Consider the following 17413-nt stretch of genomic DNA (forward strand, 5'->3'; position numbering starts at 1 on the left):
CCCTTAAAAGAAACCTATATTTTTTTGTTACCTAAAATATAACATAGGTTTGTAACCTACTGATGGGTTCCTAACCAATGGAGTACTATTTTCACAATATAACTATAAGGTTTTAGTGATTGTCGGTATTTGAACCTTGTCCATTATAAAAGATACTCGCTTATAGTGTGGTATACTTTCAGATAAAGTACTAAACAAATTATACGCTGCTGCAAGAAGTTATGGGTTTTCTTATTGGGGTTTAACACACACCTACTTTTAGACTGAAGATGTATTTTCAATCAATCACATTGAATATAATTTGGGATGACATTTTTCTCTATAGACTACTAACAAATAGACCATTGTTTTCCTAACATACACATTGAGTGCTTTTTAAATATCCTCTCAAAGTTTATAGGTTCCGTAAGTGAAGTCGCCCTGATGATGGCACACTACTTCGAAACCGAAACCGGTGAATAACAGATTGGTTCGTCTATTTTACCATCGATTTTTGACACGGAGGTCACCAGAAGACCACGATTCTATGATAAGTGATCATGGAAGCCTATTCAAGAGGATTTCTAGGTTATAACTACTAGTTTGCTTAAACTAATTACATTCAATAATTAAAATTATCTGCACAAAACAGTAACTTTACTAGATTTTTACACACCCAACTCCCCAAGCGGCTCAAAATGGTTGTACAGTATTAATTTAGCATTCTCGGCTATATATTTTTTAGAACATAGCTTAAAATAGTCATTGTAAATATCGTGAAGTGAATTTAAATAATTGGTTTAACCTGTTACAATAATCCATATATATGTGTTTCAGGTATAACGGAGAGATTGAAGAAGTACTTGTGGTAAGACATTTTTCTACGAGCACACTTTAAAATTCCAACCTTTAATCATTAACGGCATAGAATATTAAGTTTAGAGCTCTACCTTTATGGTATTCAAAACACACTGTTCAGACATATTTCAATTAGAGTACCGCAAAGTAAACTGAAACAGCTGGTCTTTTATGTTCAAGCGTTGTGTTACTGCGCCTTAGGAGGTATGAAATTGCTTTATGGAGCACAATGCCAAGCTTGTCTAATGGTAGATTGGCAGATCTAACCACTGCGCATTTGGTATTTGAAGGACACGATCTGCGTCAACGACGAAATCAATCAGAACTTACATTGTTCGGAGCGCAGTAAAATGGCCGTGATTTTGTTGGACCCCAAAAAATATGGTCGAAATTGTATTCGAGTAAAGCGCGGCCTCAAACTAGTACAGGAGTTCCATTGTATCTATCGACTAAGTGCGTTCTTATCTTATCATTACACGTAACGACCAAATGACTTCTGGTGTACAGTAATGTACAAATGACCACCAAGGCCTCTGTAATTATTTACCTCGGTGGTGCGGTCTGATTCCTCAACGTAGCGAATCACATGTCAAGGACTTGAGAAAGTGGAGACCCGTCAGCAAACAGGAGGAAATTATACTACGGAGTCAATAATTAGGTCAATAATTTGAGATGAGAAGTGGGGAGGTGGGAACGCCACCTAGGTGCATATTTTAACCCCAAATATGAGTGAAGGATGAGTGAAGAATCTTTGAGATCTGTGTAACTTTGTTACTGTTAGATCAGCTGTTTCATCAATCAGGATCATATATTTAAAGCCCAATGATCAGGAACAGCTGGGTCCAGTTTCGAACCATCAAAAAGCTACTGACTTTTCTCAGAACGAACTGGCGATCTTTTGATTGATAGAGCAAGAGCACTTACAGCTCAGCTCAGCCAGTCTAAACAACCTGGATGGAGGCTGTTTATTTTAAGAGATTTATGGACCATTAATCTCATACTCGAGAGCAAGGTGCTAAATGATTGACAAAGTTATGTCAGGGGGGGCAGGAAGCCTTGATCAACCGACGGATGTAGACACTGGAACAAATGGAATGATTGCGTTGTCAAAGGCTGCCAAATCATTGGTTGAATAGCTCTTATGTTGCTGAATCACTAGGTCAAGTGCCTATTATAAGAACCAGCCAACCTGAAACTGCTGTAAGTGATATAAATGCAATGCATGTTTGTTGGATGCATAAACCTTCCATCCGTTCGTCTTGAAAGTTCAAAATTTCTTATGTGATTTGGAAGGTGCCTGTTTTTCTTCTTCTTGATATACAGGGTGAGGCATTGAATAGGTACAATTTACCCTATCATTGAGAACAGCACATCAAAACACAGCGTATCTTATGCCAGTTTAAATTGATGGAAAACATTGAAGGCTAGTTGGCAAACCTCTTTGGATTTCTAGTATCTAAATACTTTTACCCACTATCGTTTTCCGATCTGGAACAGCGCCCTAACGACCAACGATGGAATATCTGAGTGTTTGCTAAATAAAAGTAGCAATATTCTAAAATATGATTACACAGCAAAATAATATTTTAATAATCCCCTATCACCTTATTTACTAAAATGGCATGGTTAAGTGAGGTTATAAGCACAGCTGATTCATTGTTGCATTACTTATCATGTGGGAGCGAAAGAAAATTGGGTTGCTCTCAGGCTCGACCATCGATATGTACAAATCTCTTTGGGCTCCTCCACCTGGGCTTTCAAATTTATTAACCTTATATTAACCATGGACATAGAAACATGGAAACAGAAAGGAAATAACAATGTTTACATATATTTTGGTTAGAATCGTTTTCACGGAAATTTTCAATATTGCCACACAAATTATTGACAATATGATACTTTTTAATATTATTGCTTTTTATTATTATTACTATGCATTTATTAATTTTATTGTGCCACAATTATTAAAGAATAACGTCTACAGAAGACCCAAGTTACGAATTCATTCAGATTATTTCTAAGTTTTCGTGCAAATATATAGTCCTTCGAATCTTTTGATTTCATATACAATCCGGGTTGAAACCCTTTTATCAATCTCAATGTCTATTAAGGTCTCAAGAAACTCGTTTTGTCTTCCCGGCATTTACAACTATTTCCCAATAAAGCAGCAGAATACCACGTGGATAAATTAAATTTTTAACAAACTCAGTTTATAATTAACCTTTTTGTACAGAAAGATCTACAACATTAGATATAATCCTGAATTATCACAGTTTGTCCTTGGCATTCATAATGGATGTTTTCTGAGACCTTTAGCTTGGAATAAGATAAAGATAATCACGGTTGATGATACCAAGCTAGGGGGTTTCATTAGCATTTTATTACTCGGATAAGAAATTTTAAGTTTCACAAGAAAACCTTCATACTTGCAAAGATGCTTGTTGTCTACATACGGCGAAGCCCACACTATTAATTTTAACAGCCTAAAAATTAGGTTCTCACACTAAACTCTAAGAAAGTGAACATTATCTACACGAGGTAAGTACTGTAAAGAGCCACACTTATCTTTACGTTTTTGTCAAACGTGCCATAGTAAAACGTTCAAATGAAATGTACACGAGGATTTTGCAGCTTTGCTAACACAGTATCCAAAAATGTACTTTAACAATTTTTTTATTCTCTCAGGTTACAGTATGAAAATCTAAATTTTGTTTTTACATGACATTTTCTCTCGCAATTGCCTATAATGTTACATGGAGTTATAGTCTGAGATTGTAGATTGTACCTATGTGTTGCACTCTCTTCTGATATGAAATTGTGTAAGTTTCCGAGAAACAAGTCGGATCCGTTTCGAGGTGTTTGCAATGAATTCTCAAACATGTTCTGAAATTTGAGACAACTAAAAAAGTTAGTGAAAATAGACTACACGTAGCCTATTTTTCTACAACAAACCAAACCAAACCCAAATTACGAGATCTAAACGGATAAAGTTAGTTTATTTAATTGAGGTAAATTTAATTTCCATAGTAGATTTATAAAATTATTACTAACAGAAGGGATCTTCTGCAAGACCCCTATGAAATGGCCCCCTATAGAATGGTCTATTATATATACTGTCATACCAATTTATCCCACAGGACCTATAAATATCCCACATGGGATAAAATCCCATGCAAAAACACAGACTACAAAAGGGCAAGGATGCTGTGGGACGTGGCGAATTGCTAATCTCGGCGAGTGCAGGATAACCTTGAACTGGCGGCTGTACAATGATGGGCCTCAACCTAGGTCACGTGACCGCCTTGAGGACGGCCGGCGCTGCGGACCGCTAGCGAAACGTCGCACATTGTTGGACTGAATTATGTATCCTATCTTATCTCGGGATTGAAGGGTTGTAAGGCAGTATTTGTTATTATTATGTCAATTGAGATGGGGACGCCACCTGGGTGCGTATTTTCATATGCGTATTTACATACCTATGAGTGAAGAATGAGTGTTGAATGGGGTGGGAATGGTCTTTGTAGCTTTGTTACTGACTAAAAGATCAGCTGTTTTATTAGCCAGAACCATTTATTAGCCCGATGATCAAAGACACCTGGGTCCAGGTTCGAGGTTCAAACCATTAATATATTTGAATTTGAATTAATGTAGATGAATTTGTAGGTAGATTCAAAAGGTTTTTACAGTATGTGACTTTCAAGTTTCTATTGTTGAGAAACTTTATTTGTGTAAAAACAGTAATTGATGTCAAAATGATTTTCTCTCAAGCAATAGTTTTACGAACGGATTGTTGTATTTTGGAAATAGATTTATAATCAGGTTAAACATCAACAAACAAATAGTAAACAACAAACGTATCTTCATAAACTTGATTGACTTGGAAGAGCGAAATAGCCCAGTGCTAGAACGCGAGGGTTCGGGTCCGAGGTCCTGGGTTCAAATACTGCCATTCGCCATTGGATTTTATCTATGTAGTAATGCTGCGACCCTCTCAGGCCTACCCTGAAGTAATGTGAAAAATGGTCCACCCTATCGTCCTATGATGTGAAGGTGGGACATAACACATAGAATAACCATAGACTGTCTTCAGCTGATCCTTCAGCTAATCTTGAGCTGAAGAATGAAACATCCATGGAGTATTGTTTTTCCTCTAGTTTCACTTAATCTGAAACAGATTACATTCTATTTTACTGACAGATTTTTCCACCCCCCCTGTTCGTTCATCCCTAATTACTTTCTCCGCAAGGGTGCGCCGTCGAACAACATCAGTGTCATTTTGTTGTTTATCAGCTGACCTTGAACTAAAGTAAACAACATAGGAACGTGGCAGTTTGAAGTAATTTGTATGTTAAATAGCGGTCTTTACGTGATTGATTGGACGTATCAGTCTTTAATTTATTGGCTTTTATAAACCTCAAAGAAGAAATTATTAAATGAATGTTAACTGTAATGTGTTGTGTAGTGTATGATTATTTTGTAATTGGAACAGCTGATTTTTTAAATAAGTTGATATTGGTAAACAAATCAGCTGTTCCAATTAAATTATTATACAGTGCACAAGATATTACGTTAGAAATACACAGGTTTGGATATTTAACTTATTAAATATGTTCTGAACTTATAATGGAACAATAATTATAATTTTATAGACATTGAAAGGCTCTAGTAGACTTCTTAGCGAAAAATCACCCTAGTTTTTCTTTGTTCAGAGTTGTACGGTTAAGAGTTAAACAGTTTTAAAACTTAAACAAGTCTGTATTTGCATTTATTAACATTTTTTTCTGTTTGGAGTTTGACAGACTGGAAGCAAGCAATTTGTTTTCAGTTGGCAATAGTTTTAACCAGACGTGGGTAATAACAAACCAGCAAATGTTCAGTTGGGACGTGCCAAATGCCCTACTTTTCTGTGTAAGCTAATTGTTCACTTCTTGGACTAGCTGAAGGTTTCTAGAGTTGTCATTAGTTAAGCCCTTTGTAGGTACTTGTCCGCTTGTCCCAAATCTACGAAGTTTTCTCAAAATTAATAACAGCGTGTAGGTGTTAACATATGGAATGGATGTGGAAACCGGAGATAATTTTTCAACGGAACTTGTGTTTGCGATTTGGAACGAAACCAGTTTTGCGGTTTGGAATGTTTATTTTGGATGAAAATTTCTTGTGTAACTTACAAGATTAAGATATTTACCAATGTAATTAAAATAAGACAGTTGTACAAAAAAATATAAAACACAAACTACAATAAATAACTATAAACGTAGTTTATGAGAATCAGGACGGTTATTTCGTGTTCGGTGTAGTTTGGGTGCGATGACGTCGGCTAGAAGTGTATAGTTTATTTCTTAATGTTTTTTTATTATTTTTTAATGTTTTTCGTGAGCTTTTATGTCCTGTTAGTATTTATAAGAATGTAATTGACGACTCAATTAATGGATGAAACCTTCTTGATATGAGATCACTTGACAATGCCTGAATAGGCGAAACATGTTGTGAATTTGACATTCTCTCCAGATATATCGGATGATAACATGTTCAATAATTAATTGTACTCAGCTTTCCATAAAGATAACAAATCTGTAAAGGAATACATTAATCTATGAAGTCACTGGTACGTGACAAAACAACATCATGAGTTGGCAGTCGTTTTACTTCATTGCCGATATTCACAATAAATCCCCAAACACCTGTTTATACAACAATGCAACAATGCGTATCAGCTGATCGGTAAAGGAAGCAGGACTGCCAACTTAGGAGCTTGTTTTGTCAAACAATGACTCTCTGTGTAATTTGGGTTGCGTTAAAGAACCTCTGTAGATGCATTTGTCGCGCGGTTTCTTATGTAGGATGTGACGTGTCTTGTTATCAGCTGTTTGACCTCTGCCTCGGTGGCCGACGTTATCATACCCTCTGGTATCAATGACGTCAGCTGTTATCAATGCTTCCCCTACTTCTTTGGTGAACGCCGCGCCATGCGTGTTCTTGTAGTATGAACTCCTTACGCACACTATCTAATATCACGCATGTTTTGTACCTAGTTCCTTTAGGCCTATTATCTTTTTTTAAGAAATTTTGTAACGTTTTTTTTTAATTTGTTAAAAATTGTGTAATAAAAACAGAGGTGTGCTTCTGAGAGGTTAGTGCGGATTTTTTGAGGTTCAAACTCCATCTTTAGTCTTCTTGGCTTTTAGCATTGACCATGCACGTATCAGATGCTTTTAGCCACATGATAATAGAACATATTGAAAATGAAAAGAGTGTCTTCACTGTGATGATGGTCGATAAAATTCCACTTTAATATATTCCTGCCACAGCAAACCTGCAGACTAAGTAAATTTGTCTGATTGGACTTTTTCAAAAATATTTCCATAAACATATTTATTCCCTATTTAAAATTACATTAGATTTGGCAAGTGCTTAGGGTTGCTGCTATTAAAAAATATATCCATAAACAAGCAAAGAATAACAATTTTAATTTTCTCCATAAGAATGACATAGATATCTTAAATGGAAAGTTTTTTGGAATTTTCTACGTAACCTTTGTACAGCAAGGCTTCGACAAACCAAGTTTTGTTTTTTAAAGCTCTATAGGATGGCTGCATTCAAAATCGTTTAAGTTAATTGCAGTAGTTAAAAAGTGACTGGTCAATTGTTCTTAGAAATTGTGACTTTCCCATACGTATTTTGATTTAATTAAGATAATAAGCAGAGGACGTCTAAACTGGTTATTTTCACACTAAAACAAAGCAAGTGCGTAAACCTAATTGTACGTTTGTCTATATATTTCCGTTCTAGCGTAAATTACAGGAAAATATGAAGGTTTCATCAAAGGTACAAGGGTATAAAACTTTTCTAGTGTGAAATAATCGTTTTTTTCTCAGGCCTCAAGTTTTAGTGACTCAAAATAAACAATACAATTTAAATATAGATTATAATGCTCAGGTTATAAGCATGAAACCACAAATATTTCGCCAAAAAGTCAACAGATTCAATGAAAAAAAAAATCTTCTACTAAAAAATAACATTGGATTCTTATTTAAAATAAAGGCTCCTCATGGAAGACTTGAATTGTTTCCTGTTTTATTAATTTTGCCTGGTACATTTTTTTGAGTTTGTTAACACTTATACCAATCCATGATTTTATTTAATTGCTCACACGTCACAGTATGGTTTTAATAATTGTTGAATTGTTCCAATTTTCAAGATAGTCAGCTTTTGCATTAGAAAAATATTATTTTTCAAACTAAAGGCGTACAAGAACAAAAATGTCTAATGGATTTCCGTATCGCGTTGGTTATCTTCCTAGACGACAATCTTTACGAGAAGGGAAGCACGAAAGAATCTTAAACCTTCGACCTTCAACTACTATTGAACAGCTTCTGAGCAATACCTCGTCGCAATAAGGAAAACAATACCTTGTCTTAAACAAACGTTGGTTTCTTCCCGTATCGATAGTTTGATAGACTATACGAGAATCACAAAAAAAATATATAACTACAGTATTGTTATTTTGTGTAACTAGTGCGCAAAGTGACTTGGCCGGTGGCGTCGTCCTGTAATCCAGCTACCAGGTGATCACGAATGGTGTATATTTATAGGCATGCACTGTGGATGCGATACTCCCTGGTGTGGATTAACGTCCACACTAGTCCTCACTACGACTATCCGCAATACTATCCTCAAAATTAGACTAATTCGTTAATACCAAGGCAAAAATGTGGTTCGGATTCCACTAAAAAACTGTAGATCCCTTAGTTTCCATTAGCTGTGCTGTATGTGCTATTAATTAACAGCTGTGTCTAGGGAATATGTTGGCCTTAGTCATAACAAGACTACAAGATCGTGCCACTTATTCTACACTCATCTCCATTCATACTTGGCTTAAAATACCTACTTTGTATGGTCGCCATTTCAAAAATTAATAAAGTATTATATCTTTCCAACAGTTACTATATATTGTAAAGCATATAAATAATTAGTATTTCAAACACTAAACAACACGTTTTAGGTTATGATGAAACCAATCGTTGAACGATAGTAGAATGTTAACACGCAATAACAGGTTTATAGGTTAAATACGGTATGTCATACATAGTATCAATAGTCAAAAGTTTGGAAAAACTGCACTAGCTGATCGTAGATGTAGTATCTCTAAGTTTTTCCAACTTGTTTCAAGCATACACGTATTACGTGCCTAATACAAGCACAATATTTTGTGTTGTTTTGTTTGAAATAATGGAGTGTGGCAAAGTAAAAGCAGGAATTATCTACTTTGCGTACTATAATCAGTGCAAAAAAGCCCACTTTGTCAGGTAACTGTAGGGAAAGAATTTTCAATCCATTTTAATGTTGAAGTTTTATATTGGTCGCTGTGAAGACGTGGACGTCAGACATTGTCAAGACGACAGAATAGCGGACAAGAATACCCTCGTCGCGGTGGCGGGATCAAAAATAACCCGGGATGAATCCAAGATGGCGGTTTGTATTCGCGCCAAAATTACAACCACGTGGTCTTGCCTAACAGGTGCATTCTCGTCAGCTGATCATACCGTGAAACAATATGGCGATGTAATGTAAGTTATGCAAAACTATGAAAAACTATTCTGTGAATATTTCTTCAGTTAGAAAAAATGATGCAGTGTTTAGTAGACAAACTAAATAGACTTGGAGTCATTATGATGACTCATTTAACGATTTGTGTTGAAACAAAACATTTATGTTGGATACATTTAGGATACAAGATAAAATATTGGTTTAAATTATAATAATATAGACTGGGACCGGCGTCGTCCAGCTACTTGTTGGTCACGAATTGTGGATATTTATAGGCTTGATTTTTGGATGCGATACTCCCTGGTGTGGATTAACGTCCACATTAGTGAGTACTACGTCTATCCACACTCCACAATCATGATAATTAGACCAATTCTTAAATTACAAGGAAGGCAAAAATGTGGTACGGATTCCACTATAAACTGTAGGTCCCTTAGGCTGTATGGGCTATAATTACAATCCTGTCTAAGGAACATATCGGCATTGATTAGTAAAAAGACTACAAGATCGCACCACTCATCCTACACCCATCTCCATTACTTGGATACCTACCTTCGTATGATCACTATTTCAGATGAAAGTATTTAAGTATATATAAAGGCATGAAATTCCCTATTCCTTAATTAGTCGGACCAATCACTTTATACACGTATAAAAATATATGTCTAATCATATTGTAAAATCTAGTACCTGTATTGACGTATTTTTTTTAACATTTCCGGTAGTGAATTATGGGGGGTTTCTAACTTTAGGGTGAATTTAACTGTGCACACAATAATAGCCTCTCGTTAGCAATAATAGATGATAAGAAGTAATAGTACAACTCTGCTTCGTTAAAACTTCTTTTAAAATCGTGAAGTTATCGTAAAATTATAGCCTAGACCTGTTGTGCGAAACAAGGAAAGCAAACGGCTTTCGGAGCGAAAACAGAACACTTGACGTGTTTTATTGATAAAAAGGTTAAATTGTAAATTTACACTTAAATGAAAGAAAACGCTTAGCCCCCTCCCCACCAGAAGGTTTGAAGCGCAAATTCCCCCATTTCATACTGGCCCTTTTTGCCCCCTTCCCAAAACTTAGCCACCAAAACCAACTTTTACGATTGACTAAAGTAAAATAAACGGTATCAGCAATATGACAAACACTTTCTCCCATCCGGGAGACATGGTATGGGTGTAACATTGAAATTTTATAGGGGCATTTTATTTAATTACTTTGTCTATGCCTGTACCCACTTTTATTGCCAGTAGGTGCACCTATCAATTTCGCACATATTCAACTGGGGAAAGTTGTAAACATTATTTTGTTCTTAGTATTCCAGTGAACGGAGGATTTTTTCTCAGCTGGTGTGCATCGCAGGGAAAATCTACGCATACTGTAGAAAGATATTTTGCTGTAGATGAGCAGAAAATAAATCCCTTTATAAATTAAAACAGGCTAAAGAATAAGCACAAACAAATTTTAAATTTAAACAAATTAACATGGGCTATGTGGGTTGCCATGCTGGTGACGAAATAACAACCAATGAACCAATATAACAGAAAATAAAAACAAATAGAAAAAACTTCAATCACATGTTGTATTTACAGCGTGGAGTGAAAATATAGAAGTCTGTACATTACCATAGATTAAAAGAAGTAGACTCCTTTTATGTATGACATTACATATTTTTGTCGTGGTTTTTAGGTGAGGTCAATAGTTCAGTTAGAAAAGTATTTTTGGGTATTTCTCACCTTATTGAAATCAGGAGAACACAGACCTTGTCACCACAGTTCATTGTACACACACATTGATAAAAAATACAAAAACAAAAATAAAATCACAGAATTAAGTTCTCTAACTCCGACGTTTCGCCGTATCAATATAAATGTGCGACGTTTTCAAGGTTATTTTTTTCACGTCGTTGTGAGCGTCTAACCACGACTATAATATGTATTAAAACGTATGTATAGAACACCATAAAATGCAATGCAATACAATACTAGTCTACATACAATACAAGGTCATCATCAGTGGGGTTGGTATTGCGTGCAACGTGAAGGTGCGTTGCTCTGCATGTTAATTATGCAGGTTCATGGCTCTGTGGTTTAACGAGAACTAACTTTGCAATAATTCACTTTCATCGTAAACATTTGTACTTACATTTTACTACATAATGGTGTAAGCTTTTCAAACTTGATTCCTTGCGCCAAGAGTACATGATAATTTTCTAGCTTACATACTTATCTCTGCAAACACAGACAACTTTGCAGTAAAATTACTACGTAGAGGGATAATTCAAATAACAGGACGATTAATGAAAATACAAATATAATAAAAATGTAAAACAATGGGTTTTGCAAATTTGCGTATTTATCAAAATAATATGTTAAATTTCTTCTGTTTTGTTTTCAAAAATTTTACTTATGTTAAGTATGAAATAATAACGAAAAAACGAATATTTCTTAAAGATGTATTTGTCAGTTTTCAATCAGGCTTTGCAGCACAGAAGTAGGTACTGTTTGTAGACCTACACTGTTTTGGAAATCTGTTTTGGGTTTTTATAACGCTCTCCTACAAAAGTTGTAACAAAGCCTAACCTATTTTAATGACTTTTTTTAGCAGATGTTCTTAGTAGCATAAGATTTTGGTGTATAGCTGCATGATAATACGAGCAAAGAATATATAAAAATAAAATGTAATACAATTTTGTAAATAAAACTGGTTTTTGGTATTTTCAAAATATATTATTCAAAATATATTCCTTTCGCCATAGTTTTTTTTCAGTCGTTGCCCCATAACCCCGGCTTTTATTTTTAAAATATCATACGTTTCTTACTAAATCTTTTTAGATACGTATTTATCAAATTAAATTTTAAAATTCTTACATAAGTTTAGTTACTAAGGGACTCGTCGCTTAAGTAGATTCCGAGCAACCGAGCCCTGAGGGGGGTAAAAGTTGAACTCTAGAATCTAGGTCAATATCCAAAAAGAATCTTTTGTAAGAAGAGAAAGTAATGCAAAACGATTCTCTAAGTAGATTATGAAGCACAATTGAGTGCCTATAAATTTGTATTTTGTAAATTCGTTTTAACATGCTTTCATTGTTATGGTAGGTTGAAAATGTGTGTGTTTTATAAACTGTTTATGGAAAATGTTCGTAATATCATGTTAAACAAAATTTTAAAACTTTTATTTTCACATGGCCATCACGTTGCATAACAATAAGGAATGAAAGAAATCGATAAGTTACATTCCTAATTACAGAGATTTTTTAAGAAAATGTTATTCAATGGTTCTAGTCTAATAAGAAATTGGGATCAAATAATTTAATTAATTAATTGGGTTTCCATTAAATGTACTATCCCTATAACTTGTAGTTAGCCCATTTTTATATAATATATAGAATGTTAATATTTTTGAAGTAATTTATATTATTTATAACTTGGCAATGGACACGGTTTGCATGGTTGAAAATATTTTCAAATAAGCACACTATCTAATGCGATAGTTTTAATTAGTTAAAGAAGTACTCCTGTAATTTGAACTGTCAAGTAGTTAATAGAATTAAGTCTAGTGAATGACAAATTTCAAATACTATAAGGTAACATACTTATTTTGTTTGTTTCAGTTATATACATTAACAATGTTCTTTTGTTGCAGGTATTGAGAGGACATTAAATGATTATGTGAGTGAATTATTTTACCATTGTATCACAGACTTAATAACGGTTTAGTGACTTAATAACGGTTTAATGACTTAATAACGCTTTAATAACTTAATAACGGTTTAGTAACTGAATAACGGTTTAACATAAATAATTTAAATTCCTATATAAAATATTGACATTGATTGCTTTGAGTAAACCAATATTATTTAAAGTATTTAACTTTACATAATACATTTTACTTAATCTGCACTAAACAAAAACATTATATCAAAACTATTTTGTTGTGTTAAGTCGAGTAAAAGTTTAATTTGTTTTTTTTTAGTTATATACTGTATTTAATTTATGATTTACAATATTTTAAATGTAAATGTAATCCCACAACTATCGGCATCAATTTGTTTGAATATGATGCATCTGACTTGTATATACTGTACTAAAAATAATTAAATGTTTTTGATCTTAAAATGAAATATAAAACATATCATTAGCCTCAAATACTGCCTTTAGACTTATCATATTTAATTAGAAACATATTTATAAGTATTTTTGTTTGTTTTATATTTGGTTACCTTTTACTATATTCTTACTTTTACTTAATTTTTACAATTTTAACTGTTTACCGTTTATATTTGAGTTTTGGTATTCAAGGACATCCAATGGTAAATAGAATGTTAAAATTATAACAATAGTAGTTCTTAAATTGGTGAAAAAACAATGAATAAATTATACTTTTCTAAATACATTCTAATCCAACCGAACAGAAAAAATACTATATAACCTTTTTCAATTGATCTGTAAGGATGAGAAATTTATTATTCATCAGGATTTGTTATATTTTAGCGTGTAATAATTTTTCATAATGCTATCACCATATAATCAATAAACAGCTGTTTGTTTATTCATTCTATGACATCACTAACAATGCTCATGTCAATATTATACAACGCCGTACCTCTATACTATGCAATTTCGCTACATTGTTGTAGTTAAATTGCATCATAGATAGTCAACGGCGCAGGTAAATGTACTGCGCTCTTTCAATGTTGATTTAAAATCTTGATTTGAACAATTTTATTTTTTGTAACACATATTGTGGATAGATTATAGAACAATAGTTTTCTTGATTAATATTTTGTGTGTTGTTATTATTATTACTGATCAAATTAAGGAACTCTTTCTAGAATACTCAATACTGTTTTTACACGGTTATGTGTAATTATGACATTGGTTTGAATGCATCTTTTAGTTGTGGAAGGTGTATTCTGTTTTCTTCAATTTATTATTCTTGTTTTCTTACGTTTCTATTACTGTTTTAAATTTGTCTTTTTTTCTGTTTCCCTCTTTTACTTTTACGTTTTTTTATACATTTTAGGGCAGATTGATTGGATTACGGTTAATCCTGGTCGTATTTTGAAAAATTACAACAATGCAACAATGTAAACAGCTGATCGTTTGAAATTCGCTGTCAGTCATAAACAACAATAACTTGAGGATCTTTCCAAAGTTTTTTGATTATAATTTCTGTATATAACGTTTACGAATTATTGTACTGTAATAAAATAACTATATTAGTATGCAATTTACATAGAGGTGATAAATTATTAGATTCAAATGAATTGTGTTAGTTAATTTATTGTAACACTAATTTAATAATTAATTTTCAGCTATTCTTTGTCCAATATAAGCTTATAAGATATCGTTGTAATCTGCAAAAGGTTTTTGCAGAATTTGGCATCAAATATTTTTAAAACCGCCATTTTTTAACGGTTAAAGAGTTTTTACTCATATTTTACACAAAAACAGTGGTCAATAACATGAACATTTTTACAGAATTTCAACGCTGTAGCTCAAGTAGTTAAGGAGTTATGAATGTTTTTTGTAAAACTCACATTCAGACAGAAAGACCGAAAACGGAATGGGATAGGACACATGTTATATCATTTTTTGTTTCTTTTGACATGCTGAATAACGTGAAAGAGTTTGTTCAAATGGTTGCAAGACACCCTGTATACTATATACTATATTGCATTAAACAACGATGCACAACGATACACGACACAACGATATTTGAACAACGGTGTATCGGATTTTTATATACTTCACCCCTTTTGTGTTTTTTTCTCTCTGTAAAATTAAAAGCATGCAAACTTGAAAGAGACTTGACAAAATCTTGATACCATTACCGAGGAATGCAATATTCCTACCAAAAATGATAGAAAATATGCCGAACAAATAGCATTGCTCGTGCCAAAGAAATCATTTCACACCAAATACGTATTCCTACGTAAAACTTAAAATTGTTACATTTTATTTAACACCCACGTAGAATCAAATAATTTGTCTCCACACTGTACTATTAAAATGTAATTACCAACTACGCATTTGTATGACGTAAATTACCATTTCGTAGAAAGTAGTTACAGGTAATTTCAAACATGTGTGGCCTTTATGTCAATTGTCTCTAAAATCTGTATCAATAATACTAATGCGAAATTCTAGTCGGTTATGACGTCAAGCCTAATCCAGCTCTACAATCAAAGTTTAAACTGCCTCTTCTGTATAGGGAGTAGCTTATCTATCCAGTAAAGTTCGTATTATTGTTCAAGAATAAAATAAAAGATGCAACTTTTTAATTATTCAGCTCGTGGATTCCCACGCACGGTCTTTAGCCTAATCTATCTATTTAAATATTGTGGAATGTTAACTTAACCAGATCGCTATGAATTAATTATAAACCCGGTTTCATTAAGTTCAGTCATAACGAAGGGCTTATGACACTTATGTTCTCGGATTAAAAACCAATGGTTTATTATTGACCAAAAACTTTTTCCCAGCTTTAGCGTGCGAGAATCGATCGTCTATATAATTGGAGCTTTCATTTTCTAAAATATTTTGTTAAGTTATTTTTACTATACCCTTCTTGTAAAAACCACATGTAATACCGAAAGAATAAACGACTTGAGTTGCATTCTCAAGTTGTACATGTGGACAAGGCTTTAGATGTTATATATTTCTTATAATACAGTATACGTGGAATATAGTATTAGCCTACGAAGAAACATGGAAGAGTTAAAAGTTAAAATCTATCTTATCAGCTACTACTATCACTTTAACTTCCTCGTTATATACTGACAACTATTGAAGAAAGGATGTGTTCCTTATTTCATATTGTTTGTTATAAGTTAGTAGCTGTAACTACCCGTGCTTCGTAGAAGAACATCATGCGGCTCTTTAGATGTATTGTATGAAATAGTAGATTACCTTTCGGTTTCATTAATCCACACAAAAAAGCTATTATGTTAGGCTTTAGTATGTTTGTGTTTTTCGCTTTTGTTTGATCAAGAAGTTATTTAGTTTCATTAATGAAACAACAAACTCGTTTATAGATAACGATAACACACACATTTCCAACGTGTATATACAATTTTTCACCCACGCTGTAAATAAAAGATGTGATTGTGATTGGAATTTCTTCCATTTGTTTTGATTTTCTGTTTATATTTCGTTGTTATTTCGCCACCAGCATTACAACCCTTAAGGCCCGTGTTAGTTTTAAAAAATTAATTTTTTGTGTTCTTTTAGTCTTTTTTAATTTATAAAGGTATTCTTCTGCACATCTACAGGAATATATCTTTGTTTCCCTGCGTTGCACACGTGCTGAGAACAAACGTTTTCAAGAAACATGCTTGAATATTAATATATTGTTTGATTGATTGATTTACATATCATATAATTTTTGGATTGAAGATAACATTTACGAATAAAATCTATGCATAATAGAGAATAGAATAGTTCGATATACACCTGAACAAAAATTCAAAATGTACTCGCGAACCAATTCCAAGTATTTGAATACCTTTTGCGTCGGCGCCGGCAAGTGGCGCTCAGCCTCCGTAGCGGCGGTTTTTCGAACTAACACAAGCGCCGCCAATTCCGTCAGCGAAGGCCGAACATGGCGTTAACAAGAGTACTCGAGTGGTTTAGGTTTAGGTTAGGGTAGTTAGTTAGTTGGTGTTAGGATGCCGGGGAACGTGCGTGCAAACGGCGACACGGGCGGTAAACACGTGTTGGTGTGGAACCAGATAGATTTGGACCCGGAGGACAAAAAAGCCAACTCGGTTCCCGAGCCGGAAGGTAAGTTTTTAGAAACTTCTCTTCACTAATTCAATCTTCACTAAGCAATCGTAGTCTTCGTTTAAACACCTGAAAGGTATTGTGTTCAATGATTTAGGTTGTGTTCAACGATGTTCAAACTTCAGTTCAATGTTCAGGTGATAACACAGTGATAATGAGTTATCACTAGCTTCAGACGACGCAAGCTAATTGGAGTCACATTTCGCTCTGTAAATAAATGTGTTTTCACATTTCACAACGATACT

At 33.7% G+C, this 17413-nt stretch overlaps 1 protein-coding gene across 3 annotated transcripts in view; it reads left to right on the top strand.

Moving 5' to 3' along the window:
• LOC128994166 (putative inorganic phosphate cotransporter) overlaps positions 1-17413 on the top strand; it is a 68996-nt gene that overhangs the window by 24839 nt on the left and 26744 nt on the right. Inside the window, exon 1 of one of the 3 annotated variants that reach the window (XM_054418516.1) lies at positions 17014-17168. The exons of the other annotated variants lie outside the window; for them this stretch is intronic. Within the exon in view, the coding sequence (XP_054274491.1) occupies positions 17054-17168 (115 nt within the window). The 5' untranslated portion in view covers positions 17014-17053. Of the gene's footprint in view, positions 1-17013; positions 17169-17413 lie in introns of those variants that run through there. 3 annotated transcript variants of the gene reach the window in all.

The sequence above is a fragment of the Macrosteles quadrilineatus genome, unplaced genomic scaffold (genome assembly GCF_028750875.1).
Source record: "Macrosteles quadrilineatus isolate MER2022 unplaced genomic scaffold, UCM_ALF_1.0 Scaffold_1__1_contigs__length_201487025, whole genome shotgun sequence".
NCBI classification, from domain to species: domain Eukaryota; kingdom Metazoa; phylum Arthropoda; class Insecta; order Hemiptera; family Cicadellidae; genus Macrosteles; species Macrosteles quadrilineatus.